We start from the raw sequence: 26,036 nt of genomic DNA on the forward strand, positions 1-26,036 counted from the left end.
CACTCCAGAGAGTGCAATAGTAGGGAAAGTGTTGGATAGCGTAAGGGTAAAAATTACTATTCCCACTCCAGACAGTGCAACAGTAGGGAAAACGTTGGATAGTGTAGGGGTACAAATAACTATTCCAACTCCAAAGAGTGCAACAGTAGGGAAAACGTTGGATAGCGTAGGGGTAAAAATTACTATTCCAACTCCAGAGAGTGCAATAGTAGGGAAAGTGTTGGATAGCGTAAGGGTAAAATTTACTATTCCCACTCCAGAGAGTGCAATAGTAGGGAAAGTGTTGGATAGCGTAAGGGTAAAAATTACTATTCCCACTCCAGACAGTGCAACAGTAGAGAAAACGTTGGATAGCGTAGGGGAAAAATGACTATTCCAACTCCAAAGAGTGCAACAGTAGGGAAAACGTTGGATAGCGTAGGGGTAAAAATTACTGTTCCAACTCCAGAGGGTGCAATAGTAGGGAAAGTGTTGGATAGCGTAAGGGTAAAATTTACTATTCCCACTCCAGAGAATGCAATAGTAGGGAAAGTGTTGTATAGCGTAAGGGTAAAATTACTCTTCCCACTCCAGACAGTGCAACAGTAGAGAAAAGGTTGGATAGCGTAGGGGTAAAAATTACTATTCCAACTCCAAAGAGTGCAACAGTAGGGAAAGCGCTGGATAGCTTAGGGGTAAAAATTACTATTCCAACTCCAGAGAGTGCAACAGTAGGGAAAGCGCTGGATAGCGTAGGGGTAAAAATTACTATTCCCACTCCAGATAGTAAAACAGTTGAGAAAGCACTAGATAGCATAGTGATTCTATGAACATTATAACCAATTCAATAATTTCTTATAAAAAAATTGCATGTTAACAATGTTTTAAAAAAAAAATTATTATTAAATACCAATTATGTAAAATAAATATTTAAATAAATAAATTTAAATTACATCCCACACTATTCCCCCTTTAACACACAACACACTACACATACAAAATACACAATAGATTTAAATATCAATTTATCTCTTATTTATAATTAATAATACATTCTTTATAATTAATATAGTTATTAATTGACTAATTAATACATATTAACTGCGAAATTACAAATATTCACCTATTAATTAATAATTAACAATACATTAATTAGCAATAACAACAAATAAAATACAATAATAAATTATTTATATTTACTATATTTAACTAACTAATAACAATTAATTAATAATAATTACAAATAAATAAAAAATATAATTATTTATTTTATTTTAATTACATCCCACCCTATTCCCCTATAAACCCACAACCCACTACACATAAAAATTCACGTAATTAATGTAATTATCAATTAATCACTTAATAAAATTAAATCACCAATTAATTACTAATTAACAATTAATTAATTAACTATAACAAGAAATAAATATTATTAATAAACTAATTATAATGTATATAATTAACCAAATAATAAAATATTTTACAATTAATAATTAATTAACAATTAATTAATCTATTAATATCATTAATTACCAATTATTAATTAATTACCAATTAATTAATCATAAATACCAATTAAAAAATACATATTAATTCATTAATTATAATTAAATTACTTCCCACCCTATTCCCCTATAAACCCGCAACCCACTACACATACAAATTCACATAATTAATTTAATTATCAATTAATCACTTAATAAAATTAAATCACCAATTAATTACTAATTAACAATTAATTAATTAACAATAACAATAAATAAATATTAATAATAAACTAATTATAATGTATATAATTAACCAATTAATAAAATAATTTTACAATTAATAATTAATTAACAATTAATAATCAATTAATTACCAATTATTAATTAATTGCCAATTAATTAATCCTAAATACCAATTAAACAATACATATTAATTCATTAATTATAATTAAATTACTTCCCACCCTATTCCCCTATAAACCCACAACCCGCTCTGATACTAAAACGCTAAATTAAATTTAAAATAATTATTAATCTCTAAACATTTATTTTTAAATGTATTAAAATTCATTACAATAATCTTTAACATACAAATAAAATACATATTAAATTACATTACACTAAATAAATATCGATATTATTGACATCGAAATTTTTGCTTACGATATTACTTACATCGATATTAATTACTTCGATATTATTAACTTCGATATTACTTACCTTGGGATCGATATTCTGTCCGTCGATATTCTTGACTTCGATATTCTGTACCTACGATATTAAAAACACGATATTATTGCAGGTCGAAATTCAAAACTCGATATTTTGGCTAAACACCCAGGCAGATACCGTTCCGAGGACACCAACAATTCAATCACCATAGTGATGCTGGCACCAGTGTCTCTCAGGGCTTCCATCCTAACCCCAATAATAACGGGATGCTTTTTGTATTTTTGCATGTTAGTGGGCCAGACAGCTAAGGTGGCTTAGTCCACATCCCCTACTAGAGTCGCCTCATTGAGCTCTCTGACATGGTCAGTGGTCTCCTGAGATCCCATCTGGAGATTAGGCACTGCATTTACTGCTGATAGACTAGAGGCATTTTTCTGGTTTTTACAACCAGAGGCTCCAGTCGGTGCCTTGTGGTTGTACACTCCTGGCACCAAGTCTTCTTGGGATTTCAGGTCTTCCTCTGCTGGTACCAACCCTTTGACTGCGAAGAGTCGCTCGGTCCACTCTCCTAAACAGGTTTTTGGGGGCCTGAAGAAGACTCTTTGTTTTGAGGGTTACCCTCTTTCCCTTGGGGGGCTTTTTGGCCTCATTCATTTGGTCTCCCCCACCAGTGGTAGTCTTGATCATCCTTGTTTTGACCCAGTGGTCTGCCTTCTTCCCCAACTCTTGAGGAGAAAGTGGACCTAGTTCTACCAGGAATTGATGTAGCTTCTCTTGGTAACAATTACTTAAAAGATGCTCCTTCATTATCAAATTATAAAGCTCTTTAAAGTAATGCACATTATTGCCTTCTAAACAACCTTCTAGTGATTTCACTGAGTAGTCTACAAAACCTACCTAGATCTGGCTCTGTGTTTTTCGAGCCTCCCTGAATGTGATCCTATACTCCACAGTAGTGAATCCAAAGGCCTCAATTAGGGTACCCTTCATGAGGTCATAGGATGCAGCCTCTTTCTCATTGAGTGTTGGTGTCTATCCCTGCACTTTCCTGAGAACAGTTTCCACAGGATAGTACTCCACAGCTTCCTGTGGACCTGTCTGCTAAGGACAGGCCCTCGCAAAAGCAATGAACCACTTGGTGATATCATTACCCTCAAAGAATTTGGGGGAAATCTCTTTGGGTATTTTAGGGTCAAAAGAATCTACTTTCTCCCTATTTATGACTGTCCTGCCACCAGAGTTGGGTCCTAGCCCCATCTCTCATCTCTCTCTTTCTATAGCTAGGAGTTGGGCTTCTAGAGCCTTTCCAGGGGGAAGATCCTCATCTGATGGTGCTTCTCTGTTGGTGGATGTCCCACTGTCACTCTCATTGGCATTGTTTGGATCTTCTGTAAGATCAGAGTCATCCTCTTAATGGTCTTTGTCATACTGTGCCACAATCTCCTGGAGCTGTACTTTGGTAGGGTTTGGTCCATTCCTGGGTCCATAGGTTTTACACAGGCCTCTGAGCTGCTTCAAGTTTAGAGACACATAAGGTGGGAGACTGAGTTACTCCACCTCTACAAGCTCTTCTGAGTGACTACTTCTAGTATTTGTTATCTTTACTAAGTTGGGAACCTTTTTTTGGAGAGAAAAAAACCCTAAGATTACAGGCTTTCTAACTACAGTAATGTTTGAACTTTTAAAACAGTTGCACTAAAAGGGACCTAGCCGGGCCTTGACAATTATTTTAAAATTTGGAAAAATAGTCAAATTGCAAAAATAAATTTTACTTACAGGCAATTTTTGGATGTATTCTTCTGGTCACTTATTATCAAAGAGGTCCAGCAAATGCAAAGTCGTATACCCCACCACTGAGCCACCAATGTAGCAAGCTCTCTAATTACTGCAACAAAATTAGGCATAGGGTGCAGAGTCCAGTGGATCCCCAGAGGCTTTACAAAAGCCAAAGTAAATAATACCAATGCTCTCTTTTGTGGTAGTGTGAGCGGGCAGTTAGGCTTATCAGAGGGTAGTGTTAAGCATTTGTTGTACGCATAGTGGAAATAAAGAGACACACACTCAATGAATAAATCCCATACCAATGTATAAAAATAATACTTGGTTATATTTATTTTGTAGAACCACAGAACTTCATCACAGGTGAATACACTTTTCAATAAAAATACTTTTCAGTTTCAATAGCATTACAGTGCAATATTCAGACTTTGCAATGTTAAAAGATTGGTGGAAGAAAACATTCAGCATACATAGGGATAACATCTACTTACAAGACCAGTCTTGGAAAGGTTAGGTAAGAATTGGGAAAGGCTCAGTTCAGCACCAACCGTGCAGAGCCAGCAGCACAGGGGCAGCCAGGTACAGGGTGCAAATTTGAGATTGAGAGTCCAATAGAATACAATGGGGATTGGGGGCAATCGGTCAGAGGCTGCTTACAGGTAAGTAGCAGCGGCTTAGGGGGCCAACCTCCAGGGGCTGAGGCAAGTACTGGACAGGACACAAAGCAGCACCAAAACTACACCACCATTGACACAGGGGCAGCCGGGTGCAGGGTGCTAGAACAGCATCGGGTGGTCACGGAAATGGAGAAAGGCCAAATCGAACAAGGGCTGCAGGCTCAGGCCAGGAGACCGGTCCTAAGAAACCATCAGAACAGCTGGAAAGGTAAGTTGGGATGCTTGTGGACGTAGGGACTTCTTTGGTCCCCTTCATCATGCCCAGGATTGACGGGTGTAGGGGTGCCTTCTGTTGTTGGAAACGGCTTATCGGACCAGGTCGCAGTTGGGGGGGTCTCTGGGTAGAGGCTGCAGGCATCATTGAGGAGTTCAGGAGAGGTCAGCTCACAGTGAACTCAGGCTCTGGAGTGCTGGGGAACCTTGCTTGAACTGGTGGGCCACTTGCAATCAGGCAGGAGGCTTCGGGTGAAGAGGTGGAGCTGGGGTCAGGTTTTGTGGTTCTTCAGGTCATAGAGTGTTTTTCTTTGGAAATGGTTGCTTGGTGAACAGGTCCGCTATTCTCTGGAGTCTTGATCTTTGTCAAAGGCAGGCAGTCATCCCAAGCCTTTGGAGATCTCTGGGCTGCAGGACAGGCCGTCTTTCGGCACAGGATCATCGAGGGCTGCAGACAGGACATAGGGCTGGGGCCAAGTCAGATGGTGTCTGTAGAATTCTTTGCTGGTGCTAACTATTTCAGAGAAGCCATCATGGAGCTAGGGAACTTATAATGATGAGTGTGCAGCCCATGTACTTACAGTGGCATTCCTGGTCACTTACAATATCCAGGAATCATCTAGGATATTTCAGGGCCATATCTGCTTATGCATATATGCCCCAACAGGAGATATAGTGCACCCTGCTTTAGGGCTAAGGCCTGCAAGAGGGGTGTCTTACCTCTATTTCATGCAGTGTCTAAGGGCATGGCATACAGGGATGTGTGCCATGTCAACTCTTCAGTTTTGTCTGCACCAAGACACGCAGGCTGCAGTGGCATTGTGCATGTGCTTGGTGAGGAGTCCCTTAGGGTGGCAAGATTCATGCTGCAGCCCTTAGGGATCCTCTTTAACCGCAAGGCCCTTTGTAATAAGGTTTCCTTTTACTAGGGACTTAAATGTGAGCTAAAGGGATGCCAATTGTGGAAACAAAATGTGCAGTTTAGGGAAGGAGATCTGGCACAGGGAACCTAGTTGGCAGGGACAGCCATGCGGCCAGGGCAAGGTAAGTGGTTTTATTTTTTTTCACATTTAATTTAACTTATCCTGTCGTATGTCGACTTTCCTGATCCCCACTCCGCCCGCTATACTACTCTTACCTGTGCCAGCCGCGACTGAGAGATAGGTGCAAAGGCGTAGCTTCAGGGGGATGTTTGGAGTGTTACACCCCCCACAGAAATGTATTTTGTAATGAATAGTTGGGAATAGGTGGTTTTAGTCGGGTATGGAGCGGTGTCTGTCGGATTTCACTAGGAATTTGTACACACACAGACAAAAGCGCACACACTCTCTCCCTCTCTCTGTTTGGAAAAACTTCAAACATGTTGGTTATTTCACAATAAAAGAACAAGTTACTTACCTTCGGTAACGATGTATCTGTAAGAATCATTAGTTAGTTAGATTCCTCACCTTAGAATATCCCCAGGCGTCAGACTGGATCCGGAAGATTTTTCATCAGCAATACCCCTTGCGTGTCGCTAGGCGTCGTCTGCGGCTCCGCGTCCGTCGTTGGCGTCGTGCGCCGGAATGACGTCGTCGGAGTACTTAGACGCCGCCCTCGCGCGCTGACGTCAGTTCTTGTACATAGCTTTCCGCGCCAGGAACGCAGAGCCATGCAAGAGACCGACACTGGTGCCAAAAAATCTAGGGCCCTGAAAGGGATAGCCTTAACCCTAGATGTCAGTTCGCAGAACGGGGAGGATGGGTGGGTCGGTGAGGAATCTAACTAACTAATGTTTCTTACAGATACATCGTTACCGAAGGTAAGTAACTTGTTCATCTGAAAGAAACACGTTAGTTAGATTCCTCACCTTAGAATAGATACCCAAGCAATACCAACCCCGGTGGTGGGTCTGCGAACCAAGATCACACCAGAAAGTCTTGGAGGACAGAACGGCCAAAGAAGCCATCCCTCCGGACTTGGCTGTCTAGGCAATAATGCCTGGCAAACGTGTGCAGCGAAGCCCACGTCGCCGCCTGAGAGATGTCCTGCAAAGGGACTCCCCGTCCCAAAGCAGTAGTAGCCGCCGTGGCCCGAGTAGAATGGGCTCGCAGCCCAACAGGAGGGTCCTTTTTTTGCCAAGGAATAACAGATTTTTATACACAAAACGACCCACGGGAGATGGTCCGTTTGTGCACAGCTTTTCCCTTCTTTGCACCCACGTAGCCAACGAAAAGCTGGTCGTCCACTCGGAACTGTTTTGTGCGGTCCAAATAAAAGGAGAGCGCACGTTTTGGGTCCAGACGGTGGAGCCGCTCTTCCTCTTTGGAAGGATGCGGAGGCGGAAAGAAGGTGGGCAAGGTGACAAATTGCCCCAGATGAAAGGGGGTCACCACTTTCGGTAGAAAGGAAGGACGAGGCCGAAGGACAACCTTGTCCGGATGAACAGATAGAAAAGGAGGCTTGGACGATAGAGCCTGGATCTCACTCACCCGTCTAGCCGAGGTGATGGCTACCAGGAAAGCAGTCTTAAGAGTTAGAAGACGAAGAGGAAAATTGTGAAGAGGCTCAAAGGGAGTGCACATCAGGAATGTTAAGACAAGATTCAACTCCCACTGAGGCATTACGAAAGGGACAGGAGGGAACGTGTGAGTAATGCCTTTAAGAAAGCGTGACACTACAGGGGACTTGAAAAGAGAGGGCTGATCAGGAACCCGCAAGAAGGCAGAGATGGCAGCAAGATAACCTTTCAAGGTGCCCCGGGCAGAGCCCTGCCGGGCCAGAGAAAGAAGAAAGAGGAGAACCTCAGAAAGAGGGGCGGAAAGGGGATCCACAGCCTTTGCTGTGCACCATGCCACAAATTTGTTCCACCGGCAGGTGTATACCGTCTTTGTGGAGGGACGCCTGGCTGCCAGAATGACATCACAGACTTCAGGAGGCAAGTCAAATGGCATCAACTGCCGCCGCTCAATCTCCACGCATGGAGGTGGAGGCTGGACAGGTTCGGGTGGAGGACTGTCCCCTGCTGCTGCGACAGAAGATCCTCCCGAAGGGGCAGACGTATCGGAGGATCGGTCAACATACTGAGTAGCTCGGGATACCAGTATCTTCGTGCCCAATCCGGAGCCACCAAGATGACTTGGGCCCGGTCGTGCCTGATCTTCTTCAGCACTCTGGGCAGAAGTGGTATAGGCGGAAAGGCGTACAACAGACCGCAACTCCACTCGTGACGAAAAGCGTCGCCGAGCGAGTGCCGCCTTGGAAATTCCAACGCGCAGAACTGCTGACATTGCGCGTTCTCATCGGTGGCGAATAGATCTAACCAAGGCTCTCCCCACTGTTGAAAGAGACCTTGCGCCACCTCGGAGTTCAGACGCCATTCGTGATCCATCATGCACCGGCGGCTGAGTTCGTCTGCTCTGGCGTGCAGAGAGCCCACCAGATGTTGAACCACCAGGGTGATGCCCTGATGTTCCAGCCATGTCCAGAGGCGCAGAACCTCCTGACAAGGGGTCCACGACACCACCCCGCCCTGTTTGTTGCAATACCACATGGCGGTGGTGTTGTCCGTGAACACCTGCATGACACTTCCCCGGACAGAGGGAAGGAAGGCTTTCAGTGCAAGTCGGATCGCTCTCAGCTCCAACAAGTTGATGTGGAGGCGAGACTCCGCCGGAGACCAGAGTCCTCTGATCTCCGCCTCTCCCATATGGCCACCCCATCCCAGGAGGGACGCATCCGTCACTACGACATGCTCCGGTAGGGGTAGGGAGAGGCTCTTGCCCGTGACCCAATCGCGGTCCGTGAGCCACCACTGCAACTGCTGTGCAGTGCCCTCCGAGATCAAGACATGGTCGGACAGGTTGACGTGATGCTGGGCCCACTGAAACTTCAGGTCCCACTGCAGAGCCCGCATGCGCCGCCTGGCGTAATGCACTAGTAGGATGCAGGAGGCCATCAGCCCCAGAAGCCGCAACACATAGCCTGACCGAAACCCAGGATAGAGGCCGAAAGATGGGAATCAGGGCCTGTATATCCCGGACCCGCTGTTCCGGTGGATGAACCCGGAACTGCGCCGAATCGAGAACCGCTCCGATGAAGAGGAGCTTCTGAGAGGGGCTCAGGTGTGACTTCGGCACGTTGATGGAAAACCCTAGCAAATGCAGGAGATCCGCCGTAGTCTGGAGGTGGGAGACGACTTGCTGGGGCGAGCCCGCCTTCAACAGCCAGTCGTCGAGATAGGGGAAGACTGGAACCCCTGATCTGCGCAGATGAGCTGCGACCACCGCCATCACTTTCGTGAACACCCGAGGGGCACTGGTAAGGCCGAAGGGGAGCACGGTGAACTGAAAGTGCTCCTGACCCACCGTGAACCGCAGGTAACGCCGGTGGGCCGGCAGGACGGGGATATGGAAATATGCGTCCTGCAAGTCCAACGCTACCATCCAGTCTCCAGGGTCTAGGGCAGCTAGAACCTGAGCCAAAGTCAACATTTTGAACCGTTCCTTCCGGAGGAAGACATTGACGTTCCGGAGGTCCAAGATAGGGCGTAGGCCTCCTTTGCCCTTCTTGGGAACCAGAAAGTAGTGGGAATAACAACCACGACCTACTTCTGGGCTCGGAACGCGCTCGACGGCCTCTTTGGCCAAGAGGGCCGAAACTTCCTCTTGCAGAAGATTCAAATGATCCTCCGAGATACGGTGGTGCTGCGGTGGCATGGCTGGAGGGGTCGTCTCGAAGGGGAGGGAGTAGCCCCTTCGGACGATTTGCAGCACCCACCTGTCCGAAGTAATGGTACGCCAGTGGAGCAGGTGATGGCGAACCCGGCCTCCCACTGGCGAGGAATGGGCCTGAAAGCTCGGACTAGGAAGGCTTTGAGGCGGATGCTGCCGGGGTGGATGTGGACTGACCGCGTCGTCCTCCAGTACCGCCTCGGCGGAAACCACGTCCGCGACCGCGTGCAGGCTGGTTCTGCGGCCGGTGGCTAGGCGGACGTGAGGAGGTGCCCCTTCCTTGGCCACGAAAGGAGCGAAAAGCGGAAGTTTGTGGCCGCGGGGCCGAGAGGCCCAAGGACGTGGCCGTAGCCCGGGAGTCCTTGAAGCGAGCCAGCGCACTGTCCTATTTCTCACCAAAAAGGCGAGCGCCATCAAAAGGCATGTCCATGAGTGTGCTCTGGACATCCCCTGAAGAGGACGTGGACCGCAGCCAGGCGTGACGTCGAAGCGCCACCGTGGTAGAAATCGCCCTACCCAGCGAGTCCGTAGTGTCGAGTCCACATCGGATTGCATGGCTCGCTGCATCTCTCCCATCGGCCAGAGCCGAGGAAAGCCGCGCCCGGGCCTCCTCCGGGCACAGTGGCAGCACGTCCTCCACTGTATCCCACAGAGAGTGGGAATAACGGTCCAAGAGACAGGCGGTGTTCAAAGACCGCAGGCCCAAACTGAGCGAGGAGAACAGCTTCTTACCGAACTGTTCCAGTCTCTTGGAATCCCGGTCCGGAGGAGCAGACGGGAAGGAGGATTGGGAGGTAGAGGCCTGGATAACCAGACTCTCGGGGGTGGGGTGTTGGGACAGAAAACTGGGGTCGCCCGGAGCAGGGCGGTGGCGCCTGGCAACGTTCCTATCCACAGGAGGGACTGTGGAGGGCTTGACCAGGTGCCCTGCAGAACGTCAGTGAGGGCCTCATTGAATTGCAGCAGAGGCTCAGTGGAGCATGCGGCAGACTGAAGCACCTCAGTGAGGATGTTAGTCCTCACAGCCACGGCAGGCAGCTCAAGCCCAAGGGCCGCGGCCGCCTTGCGCAGCACCACAGAAAAAGCTGCACCCTCCTCCGAAGCCACAGTCGGAGGAGAGATGAATCCAGTGTCCGGTGAGGTATCCAGTCCACTGGCCTCCCCCAGTTCATCTGCCCAATCCTGAGAAAGTTGCCCTTGAAGGGCCATAGGGTCCTCAGACCCCTCCCAGTCGCCCCCGTCATCCGATTCCTGGTAAACAGGAGGAATGATCGGAGCCGGTCGATAGACAATATGTGTCTCTAGCGGCGTCGGATGCGGCGTCGGGCGGCGCCGCATCGGCGTCGGGACCGGACAGGGGCTGAACCGGGGATCGACGTCGAACGGAGTCGGCTTCGGGGGTGGTACCGGTGTCGGCGCCGGCGGAGGAGGCGTAACGAGGTCGATCGGCGTCGACGGGGGCCCAGGCTCGGGCCCCTCGGGGACCTGCGGCGTCGGGGCCGGAGCCTCCAACGGCGCCGGAGCCGCCGGCACGCGAGGTCGCCCAGTCGAGCCCGCGGGGCCCGAAGGCACACCGGCAGGCGTCGACGGCGGGGCCATGCTCCTCATGGCCGAGAGGAAGGCACTGACCTCCGCCGGCGTCGCGTCAGTCCCAGGGACCGGCAGGTATGGGGACTTGCGCGGCGCATGCGGCTCCCGCAGAGCCGCGGGGGTGGAACCACCCGGACCCTCGGCCGAGTCGCACGACCGGCGAGGGGAGTCCGAAGAGCGGTGTCACCTCTTGGACTTCTTGGAGTGCTTCGACTTACCCGAAGACTTCGAGCCAGACGAGCGACGATGTCGAGTGCGGCTCCGCGACCGATCCTTGGACCTCCTCCTGGACCGGGATCGAGAGGGGCGCAGAGCCGAGTGGCGAAGCTCGAGAAGCTTGCGGGACCGCTCCCGCCTAGCTTTCGAGGTCAGGGCCATACAATCGGAGCACGACTCCGCGTCGTGGTCGAGGCCCAAGCAGTACAGGCACTGGCGGTGATGATCGGTCACCGACATCAGTCGGTGACAGTCGTCGCAGGCCTTGAAATCAGGCATCCTACCGGCACCAGAGTCGAAAGTGACCAAAAAGAGTCGAAAAAAGTTAGTCAAAAATTGACTAAAGGGGTAGCTCTCCCGGATCGGCGCTTACTGGCGCGGAAAAAAGAAGAACTGACGTCAGCGCGCGAGGGCGGCGTCTAAGTACTCCGACGACGTCATTCCGGCGCACGATGCCAACGACGGACGCGGAGCCGCAGACAACGCCTAGCGACGCGCAAGGGGTATTGCTGACGAAAAATCTTCCGGATCCAGTCTGACGCCTGGGGATATTCTAAGGTGAGGAATCTAACTAACGTGTTTCTTTCAGATATATGCTTTCTCTCATTTGGTATCCCCAATCTGCATCCCTTTCCCTTTGAGCTGCCCCTTAAGCATCTCATGTGCGTCCTGCTTGTCGTATAATGCATTATGTGCCAGCGTGATTGGTGGGAAATCAAAACCCCCTCACACACACACACACACACACACACACACACACAATCTTACTGAGCAGATATATGGCCACAGAATATAAATACTGCGTGTGCGACAAGTCAGAAGAATGGAGTGCAAAGCGCAGTGAAACAAAGTAAATTTAAAACACCAGTGTAAAAAAAAACTAGAAGCAGGAATCACCTCGATATATTGGCATTGATTTCAGAGACAAACTGTTACAAGTAGTATCATCAGGCACAAGTCACTTTTCAAGTAGAATAAAATGTATCTTACATTTCAAATGTAGGGGTTTTAGGCAACTGTCCTCTATTCCTAGCGAGGTCTGGGGTTTTCATTAGGACAGGCATCCCACGGTTTTGATGACATTCGGTATCCTCAGGAGTTCCTGAAAACACAGGTGTGTCTGGAGTTCTAGGAAACAGAGGCGATTTAGAAAACAGGAGGAGCTCGGGAGCTCTGGAAAAATCGCCTCCACGATCTTCTTCTCTTCCAGTATTATTTCCAGTTGATTTAAAACTTTCAGTGAGAACATCCTTTTAATGTAAAGAAAACTGAAGTTATGCAATGCTGGTTCCAGAAAACACAATTTCTAACCTTTTGCTTGCATGGATGGCTATACACTATTTTCAAACTTAGTATTAAGGCAAATATCAACACGTTTTACATATCATAACGCAGCTAAGCGATCCTAAGTAACACAGATAGGCAAAATGTCAAGCAGTTTCCCATAGAACTGTACAGTTAATGATACCAGAATATATAAAACCTGAAATATCTAAAAATAACTCGGAGTGCTAGATCCTTTCATTTATTTACTGCAGCTGTTAAACACCAAATGGCTTAAAGGATTTCATCAGAATCACCATTTAAACTTTCAACAATATTGCAAAGCATTAGCACATTGGTCATTTACTTTGCTTGAATCGCTTGGGCGTCTGGCCACACATTTATGCTTTTATTTTTTATGCTGGTTACTTCAGTTGACAACAAAGGAAGATAATTTTTTCATTCCCTTTATGTTTCTCTGAGTGTGTTTCTCTCTTTTTATTTTATTTTTTTCCTCAGAATTTCTTTCTACAGAATAACTTGCATAGCAGACGATTCTGGACTCAGCTTTTAAAAAAAAAAATGGCATCTCCAGTTGTAACCCTGTGTACTTGACAGCAATATATTTCTGGCAATCCGCTTGTCACTACTTTTTGGAGAAAAAAAAACATAGACGCAACCATAAGATAGTATTTCTGTCTCACAGCCATGCTATTGGCTGTTTGGTTTATCCTGCGTCCCAGGGACTGCTTTCATTGCAATGCATGAGGTGCACTTTCATTGCAATGCTTGAGGTGCATTGCTTTCAAGAACAGCGACACATACCAGGAATTATTTGGTTAATGGAGAAGCCATCTCGAAAAGAAGACTTCTCCCACTGAAAGCCACACATTGTGCGTGTTAACCAAATGTCTACTAGAAGTACGACCCAGTCAAGCTTAAATGCACTTAAATAATGGTCAGGTTCTGCTCTTAAAGGGAATGACCAGTAATCTGCGTTTCTTTTGCTCTGAGTGATGATGAGCAAGCTTTGAGTCTACCTTGCAAGGATTTGAAATTCACGCCCTTTATAACATCGAAAATGTCAGTGGTTTTCGCATCGATTTTAAGACAGATATTTTGTTTGCAACTAAAATTAGCTTGGGAGTGACTTTGGCGCCGATATAAAAATTGCAATGAAAAAGTATTTTAAAATCCTTTGTGTTGACTGTTTGAAAAGTAAAGGCGTTAAATTCACTTGTATTCATAAAATTGAATTTTGGCCTAATTAACTTCCATTATTTACTTGGTCAAGGCGAATTTATTACTTCCACAATCGGTATTTCATCCACCTTTTCAGTCACATATTTTATTTACCAGCTGACTTAACTGACATAGGGGCATATCAGCAACAACCGGCGATAATTATCGCTAAGCGCACTAAGCGCTAGGATAATTATCGCCGGCTAGCGTTGATTTTTATTGCTGAGATAGCGTGCTATTAGCAACGCTTATCTCAAAAGCGATAAAAATCCTCACGCTAACTGCCTAACGTGAGATTATCGCTGGAAACCCAGCGATAATCTCACGCAATGTGGCGTTAGCTTGATGATAGGGACTCACAAACTTAGCCATGATATCCACCTTCCATAGGATATCATGGCTAAGTCAGTCCTGAAGCAGGCGTGAGGAAAGTAGCAATAACAGGGGTTATCGCTACTTTTCTTGCCGCTATGCTTCATAGCGTGGGGCTTGATGATAGGAGAAATGTCGCTTAGCGACATTTCTCCTGTCATGTCAGGAACGCCCACTTTGCATCTCATTAGAGATGCAAAGCTTGGCGTTAGGAATTCCTACGCTAACGCAAGTTTTCACGTGTTAGCGTGAGCTTGATAATTAGGCGATAAAATTATCGCCGCTTTTCGGCCAAAAACGGCCGCAAAAGCGGCGATAATTCTATCGCCTCGCCTTGCTGATATGCCCCATAGTTAGAGCTGTTTGGACGTCTATGCTGGCGACCCACCTGTGAGGGCTAGGCTGGGTACGCTGTTGACGCAGGGGTTTTGGGCGTCATCTTAACTCTTTGATTTACAAGCCGTTACAGGCTGACACCATTTGGTGGGTAGCTGAGGGTGAGGTAGGTATCGAAGGCAGATGCTGGGGCTTCGTTTTCAGGTGTGGACTGGGCCAGGATTTGGGCGTTGGTGAAGTCTGTGTCCAACAATGCCCAGTTCAAGTAAATTCATTTCAATTTCTTACACTGTACCTACATGAACCCTGTGGCATCACACACATTTAATTCAGAGCGCCCTTCTGCTTGTCCCCATTGTGGAGTTGGGGAAGACGATTTTATGCCCTTGGCCTTGGGGCTGCTCCCAGGTGAGAGAGTGTGGGTGAGGGTATTAAATAAGTTGAGTCAGACTACCACATTGGCTTTTACTCTCACATATCAGTTTTGTGGTTGAGAAATCTTGTTTGTCCCTAGAAATAGAGAATGGCATACTGGTTTCTGCAGCTGACCCTGGTGTTGGCAAGGAGGTGGGTATCCATCACATGGATCGGATCAGGGCTCCCTCTGAGGCGCTCTGGATGAGAGATGTCTCTGAGTGGGTGATGGCAGAGGAAACACAGATGCGACACACCTGCTCGGAAGCTAAACTACAAGTTGATTTGGAAGCTTGGGGCTTACTATGTAATACCTTCTTGGGCCTGGAGGGAGACACCTCGGAGGACGACTCCACAGCAACTGACTGTTTGCACTCGACTGTAACTCTTGCCTCCCCACCCCATTATACTCCACACAAAAGTATTTGTCATCATGATACGAACCATGGGGCATATTATCAAGAATGGCGTTAAAAATTATCACCGGTTTAGCGGCAGAAAAATGTCGCTAAAGCAGTGATAATGGGCTGATAATATGCCCTTGAGAATTCCCATAGAAGCTAATGTTCTGGTGTCAACATGGGCTTCTATTGAAATTCTCTGGCATATTATCAAGTCCATTATCGCCGCTTTAGCGGCAGTTTTCTGCCTATAAAGCGGCGATAATTTTAATGCGGTGCTTGATAATATGCCCCATGTTTTGTCCATACTAATGTTGCAATGTGACCTTTGATCACAGTGCTGCTTTGTATTGTTGTTCAACATTAATAAACTGAAAAAATAAAGGTTTGGAAAAAAACATGTTTCAATTACTTGCCTCCTGGCCCAGTAGCTGATTTTTAGGCCACTTGTAATGCGTTTAACCCACTCTTCATTTTACAGGCCTTTGAATTTCTCTTTTTAGATTTTAGCTTTTAGGCTTATAAAACATCTATGCGTTAAGTTTCCAGTTTCTTCAACTATTTCGTAGCTCTTGGACTTAGTTTGTTGTGATTCCCACATATGAGCATGGTTATACTTGAAACCTATTCTTACATCTTTTGATGTGGTAAAAATACACCATGGAATCATTTTACCCCTTACTGACCACAGTACCATAACCTTTAATGAACAAGTTACTTACCTTCGGTAACACATTATCTGTGAGACAATATCTAGCTGCAGATTCCTTATCTTACAATTTCCCAGGCATCAGGCTGGATCCGGAAACATTTGCTTGAGCAATACCCCTTGCACACGCCGTCGGGTGACTCCATTCAGCTCCGCGTGACATCGTCGGCATCTTTAGTGTCAGTTATGATGTTGAGGTCACCTATATAGGCACCATACAGGCACACTGAAGTCTGTACTTTTCACTTTCCTACGCCAGAAGCGCAGAGCCATGAAGTGACTGCCTAAGTGTGTGCCAAAACTAGGGCCCTGAAAAAGGGAGTAACCCTAGTCCTAACAAATACGTTTGCAGCGCGGGGAGGCATGGGTGGGTCTGTAAGTAATCTGCAGCTAGATTTTGTCTCTACCAGACTTGTTCATCTGATAGAGACTTCTAGCTGCAGAATCCTTACTTTAAAATAAATATCCAAGCTATACCCTCCTGGCGGTGGGCTGCAGACAGATTTCTCACACTAGAAAGTCCTGCAGGAGCGATTGGGCAAAATGTCCATCCCTGCATACCTAACTGTCCGAGCAGTAGTGCTTGGCAAATGTGTGCAGAGACGCCCACTTTGCTGCCAGATAGATGTCCAGGACTGGGACACCCCGAGCCAATGCCATAGTCGCAGCCTTTCCCCTGGTGGAATGGGCTCTTAAACCCTAAGGGATCGTCTTCTCAGCCAAAGCGTAGCAGATTTTTATACAGAGAATGACCCCGCATTGAATGGTCTGTTTCTGCACTGCCTGACCTTTCTTAGCTCCATCGTATCCCACAAAGAGTTGGTCATTCACCCGGAACTCTTCTGTGCGGTCAAGGTAGAACAATGCTTTTTTTGGGTCCAGATGGTGGGGATGTTCCTCTTTCTTAGAAGGATGAAGAGGAGCAAAGAATGTGGGCAGCGTGATAGATTGACCCAGATGAAATGGGGACACCACCTTTGGAAGAAAAGAAGCACGGGTGCAAAGCACCACTTTATCTGCAAAAGTCATCATGTAAGGGAGCTTACATGATTGCGCCTGCAACTCACTCACCCTCCGGGCAGATGTTATTGCCGCCAGAAAAGCTGTCTTGATGGTAAGCAGCCGGAGGGGACAGTTGTGCAAATGCTTGAAGGGAGCACACATAAGAAAAGAGAGGACCAAATTAAGGTACCACTGTGGCATGACAAAGGGCGTGGGTGAAAACAAGTGGCGTCATAACTTTCAAGAACCTATTTACAATTGAAGACTTAAAGAGAGAGAAAGATAACCATTTAGGGTACCCAAAGCAGAGTACTGCTGGGCAAGGGTAAGAATAAAAAGAACAGTAGACAGAAAAGCAGAAAGAGGATCTATAGAACTTTCGTACAGTACGATACAAACTTTTGCCAGCGGCAGGTGTATACCGTCGTAGTGGAGGGCTGCCTGGCAGCCAAAGTAACATTGCATATTTCAGGAGGAAGGTCAAAAGCCATTAACTCCAGCCGCTCAATCTCCATTCATGGAAGCGGAGAGTTGACAGTTTCGGGTGGAGAACCCTGCCCTGCTGCTGTGACAGAAGATAATCCCAAAGGGGCAGCCTGATTGAAGGATCAATGCTCATTTTCAGAAGCTCTGTATACCAGACTCTCCTTGCCCAGTCTGGAGTCACAAGAATGACTTGGGTCTGGTCGCTCTTGATCTTCTTCAGTTCTCTGGGCAGAAGTGGTATGGGCCGAAAGGCATACAACGGCCTGAGCTCCACTTGGGATGAAAAGAGACGCCAAGCGATAGCCGCCTTGGAAACTCCAGCACGCAAAACTGCTGACATTGCACATTCTCTTCAGAGGTGAACAGATCTAATGAAGGGTCTCCACACTGCTGAAAGAGACTTTGCGCCACCTCCGACTGGAGACCGCCATTCGTGATCCACTAGGCATCGACATGTGGGTTTGTCTGCCCGGGCATTCAGAGAACCTGCCAGGTGTTGACCCACCAGGGTTATGCCCTGCTGTTCCAGCCATGTCCAGAGATTCAGGGCCTCTTGACAAAAGGTCTAGTAACCCGCCCCACCTTGTTTACTGAAATACCACATTGTGGTGGTGTTGTCTGTGAACACCTGCATTAACTTCCCCTTGACAGAAGGAAGACATTCTTTCAATGCCAACCAAATCGCTCAAAGCTCTAACAAATGGAGCTCTGACTCCGCCGGAGAACAGTGTCCCCTGATCCTCACCTCTCCCAGATAGCCGCCCCATCCCAGAAGTGACGGATCTGTCACCACTGTGTGTTCTGGTTGGGGAAGCTAAAAGGGTCTGTCTCTGACCCAATCACCACGGCAGATCTCTTGCAGCTCCCTCCGAGATTTGGACGATGTCGGTGAGATTTCCCCAATACTGTGCCCACTGGAACTTCAGGTCCCACTGCAGAGCCCACATACGCCACATGGCATGCTTTACCAAAAGGTCGCGTTGGCAAGACTGGCACCGTCCCGAAGCCAGAAATTGATCCCCGATGGCCTCATAAAACTCTTTGATTTGAGCGGGGTCGCGCCTTCTCCCGGAAAGGGAGGGAGGCACAAAGTCGACCGTGGCTCTGGGCCTGCAGAACCGAGCCTCGAGCGTCGGTGCTCCCTACCTCATTAATCAACGGATGACAGTCGAGGCGAAGACAAAGTCCACTTGGACTTCTTGTGCCTCTTTCCCGAGTGTCCCATGGACCTTGAGTGGGAGGAAGAGGACATCGACGTCCTTTTCTTCGATTGGGACTGGAGACCTCAATGGAGTCGCGCTGGATGGTGTTGACTCCTGGGCCGCAAGGAGCTTCATAGCTAGGCCTGGGCTAAATTTCCGTTCCGCTCGCGGAAATTGCGATAATTTGACATTTTTGCGTTCCGCGGAGAGCGCGAAAATGTCGAAATTTCCGCAGCTTAGCGATAATTTGTTTCTTGCTCGCGCTGTACAATAATACAGTCTCGCGCGCGCGCGATCGCCTTACCAGAATCCCCGCGTTCGCCTACAAGTTTTACCGATCCGGTCGCGTTCTCCACGAGATGTTGGCTTGTTGGTAGCCATTTGCGCTGTCTCGCGACAGTTCGCGCCCACAGTAACGTCATGCGTTGCGCGATCACGTCTTTCTTCTCGCGATCATGCACCGCGACAAGAGTGAAAACAAGATGGCCGTGCCTGCGAGCAACCGCATGGGTAAGTTGGCGAGCCGCGACCACGCAGAAAATACCGCGAACGGGCGGGAAAAAAACTTACGCATCTTCGCGATATTTCCGCGTGTTTGCGGAGATTTGTAACATTTTCGCGATAATTTGCGAAAGTCGCTTTCGCCAATTCCGCCCACCCCTATTCATAGCCCACTCCCGCAAGGACTTTGGAGCCAGCAACAGTCTGAGCACGACTTCAAGTCCTGGTCGTGCTCGAGACACCAAAGGCAGACGAGGTGGGGATCGGTAACTGACATGGCACAGTGAGAGGTGCCACATGGTTTGAAACCTGTCTTCCTTGAAGACATTCCTTGACACACGATGGAAAAAATCTTGAAGTCGACAAAAAGTCAAAAAAGGCTTTGTCAAAAAGCGACAGTAGGGTAGGTAGGGTAGTAATTAGCTCTTACCGGATCGGCACTTAACCGGCACGGAAAGAAAAGAACTAATGTCTGCGCGCATGGGTGGCACTTATATAGGTGACCACGACGTCATAACCAACACTAACAATGCTGACAACGTCACAGGAAGCCGAATGGAGCCACCCAATGGCACGTGCAAGGGGTATTGCTCAAGCAAAAGTTTCAAATGTAAGGAATCGGCGGCTAGAAGTCTCTATCAGATGGGTACGTTTTTGGGAGGTAATGGGTATTTAGGGTTCAGGGTGGGAATAGGTTAATGGGGAAGTTGTTAAGTATAGAGTTTTAAGTTGATAGGGTTCAGGGATGGGTTATTTGTTATGATATGTAGGTTAAGAGAATTTTTTAGGGTTCACGGATAGGTTGAGTTTTGAGAGAAATGGGTTTTTAGGGTTCAGGAATGGGAGTGGGTTTAGGGTTAAGGGGAGTACTTGGGTTTAGAGGAGTATTTGAGTATAAGGTTTGATGTTTTCAAAGTTCAAGCTGGATTTTATTTATATTGCAATGGGATTTGTAGGGCTCAGAGATGGGTCAAGTTTTGGGAAGTAAAGGGTTTTTTGGGTTCAGGGGTGAGACTGGGTAAAGGGGAAGCTTTAACATTTTGGGGGAGTCATTTTAGTATATGATTTTAAGATTTTTATGATTGAAGGATGATTTGTTTGTTTTATAGTTTAATGAGCTTTATAAATGTATGGGGTGGACTATGTTTTGGTGGTCAATGGAGTTTTAGGGCTCAGGGGATATTATTATGCAAAAGTTTAACTGTCAAATTATTATTGAATTTAATAATTATTTTATTATTATTATCATAATTATAATTCATGATATTTTTGTTAACATTTGTTAATTTGTTGAACTTACTGGTAGTAACAGGAGGGGTTCTTAGCCCCCAACGACCCTCAGCATCCAAGGGAACTTCATCCCCCAATGAGTGGGTAGCCAGGAGGAGCGTTTGCAGAGTGGTGGGGTAAGGGGCGGGGCCTCTGATGAGCTCTCAGCAATCCTGTTGTGTGAGACTTACTGGTGCTAGCAGGAGGGGTTATTGGCCCCAATGACCCCCAGCAGCCAAGGGGACTTCATCCTCCCACCAGGAGTGCACCAGGAGGTGCATTTGCAGAGTGATGGAGAAAAGTGGGGGCCTCTGATGAGCTCTCAGGAATCCCGCTGAGTGGGACTTACTGGTGGTAGCAGGAGGGGTTCTTGGTCCCCAACAACCCTCAGCAACCAAGGGTACTTCATTCCCCAACGAGTAGTGCACCAGGAGGCACACTTGCAGAGTGTTGGGAAAGAGGGGCATGCCTACGACGAGCTCTAAGTTTGGCACTTTTTGGGCAAGGAGATATTTAATTATTTGCCTATAAATATGACATTGAGCCTAAACTCAGAATCTAACTTCATTTCATGGTTCAGCTTTATCCACAGGCTGTATTCCCTCCACCTTTCACAAAATAGAGGGGTCTGAACACAACAAAGCAACAGGCAATTCTGTCCCTGTTTCATAAACTGTCCATGTATGTGTCATTGACGCTTTTGTAGGCAGACAGACCGTGCTCCTTCTGTCAATACTTTAGAATAGAAGCACACGCCATGCACTGTTCAGAGGAGAAAACCCTACTGTGCTTATAGAGCCATGCATGACAGGATGGTACACTTGGTACTGTTAACATGCATGCAAGGTATTCAGTTGTGTCATCGCTGAACCATGCATGTTCACTCTCTTGCCTTTCACCAGTCTCCAATCCGGAGATTGTGGAGCCTTTTGTACTAAGTAGAAAAGCGGAAGCAGCAATTGAGGGCAGTAAGTCACCCAGACACTCATGAACCTGTCGCGCAGAACAAACATGGGATATAACAATGTTTCTTTACTTGTTTTACATTTTGGTGTCATAGCATTTTAATTCCACTAGACAAAATATTTAGTACTGGTTTGGAGTGGGAACAAGGAAATGGATGCTTCACATTCTGTTCCCAGTTTCATAGACTGCATCATGCTGCATCACTTATGGGTGTCAAAACGGCACTATGATATTCTTGAACGCCTGTGCACCAGGCCTAAGGGTTCAGGGTTTTCCTACCTGACCCTTTTTTTTTTCTCTCTTTTTATTGGGACTCAGAGTCCCAAATTGGCTGCCAAGACTTCCTGGTTGAAGTGCTTGCAGCCAATCAGATCTCTGCATGAGACTGATTGAATTCGTTGAGGGTCCGAAACCTTAGACATATAAATGTGCTTTTTCTTTAATATCTCAAAAACTACTGAATGGATTTACACCAAATAACAAAAAGGGTTCTTTCTGGAGCAAGAGCAAGCTTTCTGTCAAATTTGGTGTAATTCTGTACAGCATTTCGGGCTGTAGTAATGCTCAAAATCCTTATGGGAAATTGAATGGGGAAAATGAGTTTTGGGACCCCCCTTTTTATTGCCCCCACTTGATGAATCACTCTGAAATATTTCAACACAGCACCTGAACTGACTGCTGTACTAGTTTTGAAAAATTTGTGAAGATTCGTCAGACAGCGCCAAAGTTATTGGGAAAACAAAAAACGCTTTCCTATGAAAACGAGGTCCTAACTATAACTGTGCATACATATATATACATATATACTTATGTATATATACACATATGTATGTTACACTAAATTACACACATATAAACATACTTAAAAATAAAACATTTAAGATATACTTAGCACAAATGATGTGAAGTAAAGGCACTACAGATGTAAAGAAGGTACTCACGATGTACTTACTGAATTTTTATAGACTTCTGATAAATTGTTATGAGACTTAACAGCTGATTTTCGTGATTGACATGCCCTTTTGTCAATGGCTGGCCTATTCAGCTTAAGTTTAATGTGATTTGTACATCTGTTCCCTAGACACCAATGTAAGAGCTGATGATACTGAGAATACATAATCTGCAGGTGAAAGTCAGTAAATTGACTGAAGAGTTTTCTCTACCTGGTAATAAAGCCCACAGCTGGGAGAAGTGGGTTGTTTCTATTGACAACGAGTCTCCTCTTGAAAAAAAAAGTGGAGCAAGATTACATTTGCCCTTACCTGAGAAACATAAGCAGAATCTTTTGAGTCACCTGCGCTTTTATTATTGTCAATGTCTGCTATTCCTACAAATACAAATTGATAAATATCAGAAAAAAACTATTTCACTTCATCATAGCACACAGTTGAAAACTGAAAACTTAAAACAGAAGACTATGGGCTGTATTCACAAAGGTAAAGTGAGATGAAAGACACTGGGCCGAATTCACAAAGGTAAACTTACACTTTTGTGTAAGTTTACTACTTTTCGGAATTCACAAAGTTAAACTTAGACCTAAAGTCTAACTTTACTACTTTTCAGTAGTTGGAAAGTTAAACTTGGACTAAAAGTCTAACTTTATTACTTTTCGGTATTCACAAAGGTAAACTTAGGCCAAAAGTCTAACTTTACTAGCAGTAACTTACTTTTGTGAATAGCGATAAGAAGTAAAGTTAGACTTTTGGTCTAAGTTTACCTTTGTGAATGCCGAAAAGTAGTAAACTTATACAAAAGTGTAAGTTTACCTCTGTGGATCAGGCCCTAACTTTATGACTTTCGGTATTAACAAAAGGCATTTACGAGTAGTAAAATTAGACTTTTGCCTCACTTAACCTTAAGTTTTGGTCCTAAGTTTAACTGAGACCAAAACTGACACAAAAGTCTATCTTTACTACTCGTAAATGCCCTTTGTGAATACCGAAAGTCGTAAAGTTAGACTTTCATCACAGTTTAGTGAATCGGGCCCTATATTTGTGGGAAGCTGCTGTAGAACCTGTGGCCACTGGAGAAAGAGGTGTACTCCTTCCTGGCTCAGACTTACTATTGGTTAGAAGTTTTCTTAAACTCTCTACAGAGCAATACAGAGTAATTACGTTTGAAAGTATCGGTCCTGGTATAGAGTGTGGAAGTAGCTAGTCTTCAATAAAATTAATATCTTTTATCCAGAACTGATTGACTTGACATATATTGAGTCTTTATCAGGTATAGTGCACACATAAATACCTTCCTTTTATAACCTGTTATACTTTGAAGGACCTTCAATGCCACAGATGGTAACACTATTGAACAATAAATGATGACACTGATCAAGCTGAAAGTCACTCAGCTCTATGTGAGGTAAGACTGTTTGTAGTCACTCTCACTTAAACTTTCAATTGTGATAGCAACAAAATCTCAGCCTTTCAATTATTTTACAACCATGAACACTTTTTGGCGACCTCTATCCACTAAGCTATCTGCCTGCTTAATATGTGAGCAAATAAATATTGTCTTACGCTCACAGACACTTGCATTCATCAAGTTCTACTAAACATTGCAGGTGATAGCCTGACCTCTCTCAAATCTTCCCCTCCCATTTCTTGGAGACATAAAATCCATGTTTTTGTTATATCAGGCATTGAGGACGAGCACGAAGTGACTGTCGGAAATGTGTTGAGTTGTGCTGGTCCCTACCTAGCTCGGAGTTCATCCTGGCTTCTAGTTTCTCGATTCAAAGTGTCTTGTTGTATAACTGTGTGGCTGAAGAAATGTTGGAAGTCAAGAGGGAAAGCCATGACCCAGCAGTTGGTGTTTCGTTATTGGGGCTCCTAAGTCCAGCCCGGTGCCTGATATGGCCCTGCAGATGCGTGTCGGCTGCAGCCTTCATTGAAGACCCGAGAAGGCAAGCAATATTGGGCAGACGACAGAGAGACCTGAAGCTGAGCTTGGGGCTTGAGAAAACGTGTCCCCTTCCCTTGGCAGGACATTGTGGACCTGTGCTTGAGGCTGTGGAGAAAGTGTGCCTTTGTTGGAAAGAGCATTGATTACTACTCCTTCATGCCATGAATGGTGAAATGAGAGGTATGGTGCCCCTCCCCATGGACTTCTTTTTTTTAAAGCACTACTCCTAGTTCATTCAGACTTATTTTTGTGATCTGCATGGTACACGTTCTTTGCAGCAGGCACATTATCCTTCTGCGCTACTTTATGATGAGTTAAAACTGCCACTACACAAAATTATGATCTCTCACCAGCAGTAACATTGATCACCAGAGCTGTCTTGACATTTTTATTGCTGCCTGAAAACTACTGGACGCACAATGAAGTCCACCTGCTTTTAAACCCACAAGTTATATTTAAAGGCAGCCCCCCACCAAACTCCTCCAGACCCCCCCCCCCCACAAAGTCAGCGCCAGGTGTTGCTACACCATTGAATCACCATAAAGCTGTCCTGTGCATGAGCAAGAATGCATGCATGAAAGGCAGTAGCTAGTATCGGAAGCTATGCTCCGCATTTACAGTTTGCTTCATTTGGGGAAACCTCAGTTAATGAAGCTTATTGGAGGCACTGCCCAAGTCTGCTGGATTCCCTGGAAGGCCTCCCCTTTCTAGCCTTCCCTTTTTCATGTAGGCAAAAAGGTCTGACCAAGTTATATCTCTAACTGGTGGTTGGGTTTCCCACCTCCAAAGTCACATGACATAATACATTTCACTGTTCATTATCTAGGGAAAATATGTGGGAGATGAGGGTTTCACATCTAGGTGTGGTTGGATAGAAGCACAAGCTCCAGCAAAGGACACTCCATTAGCCAATGGGTGCCAGGCATCACACTATGTCTGCATACTTTTTTCCACTATAGCTAGAGAGCTTACAGAGAAAACAAAGCAAGAAATCAGCACTACGGGTTGGATGGACATTTGCAAAGAGTATTGTTAAGCATATTGATTTTGCAAATTTAGGACCAGAAGTACAAAGCACTGGTCACAAAAATACTGGTAGCAATTACAAACCGACCTATGTACAAATAAGTGGGATTGCAAAAAATTGATTTTTAGTGAGTCGCAGTTCTACCTACGTTATGAATAATAATGAGGTAGGGTGCAAATTGTGACCCACTCGGATTTACCGCCATCACAAGGATGGTTTCCTATAAAGGTCAGCAGACCATTGATTCTGTGATTGCTTTTGAAAAAGGCTTTTTAAAAAAAAAAAAATACAGCCTGTTATCCTCCCGTTTGAGAATGGCTTATCAGTACATGTTAGTAATCTGTAAAGTTTATGGGGTATATTCAAAAGAACGTGTGATAAATACCGCAAGAGTAGCTTGACGCAACTCTCAACATCCCAGTCCATCGCGGGAAAATAACCCTGTGTCAACGTGAAATTCACAACAAGGCGGTACCATGTGATAGTCTGCCTAAACCGCGGACAATGTCCGCGATACAACCACCTCGATGGAGATAAAACCACAAACCACAACACAAAAAAACCTGCGACGGGCCAAAGCGCGATGAGGAAATCAGCGATAGGCAGCGCCAGGCCTG

At 45.9% G+C, this 26,036-nt stretch overlaps 1 protein-coding gene across 1 annotated transcript in view; it reads right to left on the minus strand.

Annotated features, from left to right (window-relative positions):
- C9H14orf39 (chromosome 9 C14orf39 homolog) overlaps window positions 1–26,036 on the minus strand; it is a 1,162,755-nt gene that overhangs the window by 143,212 nt on the left and 993,507 nt on the right. Inside the window, exons 14-15 of the mRNA XM_085626171.1 lie at window positions 22,754–22,818; window positions 12,319–12,578 (exon numbers count right to left, since the gene is read on the minus strand). Coding sequence (XP_085482297.1) covers window positions 12,319–12,578; window positions 22,754–22,818 — 325 coding nt within the window. The remainder of the gene's footprint in view (window positions 1–12,318; window positions 12,579–22,753; window positions 22,819–26,036) is intronic.

The sequence above is a fragment of the Triturus cristatus genome, chromosome 9 (assembly GCF_964204655.1).
Source record: "Triturus cristatus chromosome 9, aTriCri1.1, whole genome shotgun sequence".
Classification (NCBI taxonomy): Eukaryota; Metazoa; Chordata; class Amphibia; order Caudata; family Salamandridae; genus Triturus; species Triturus cristatus.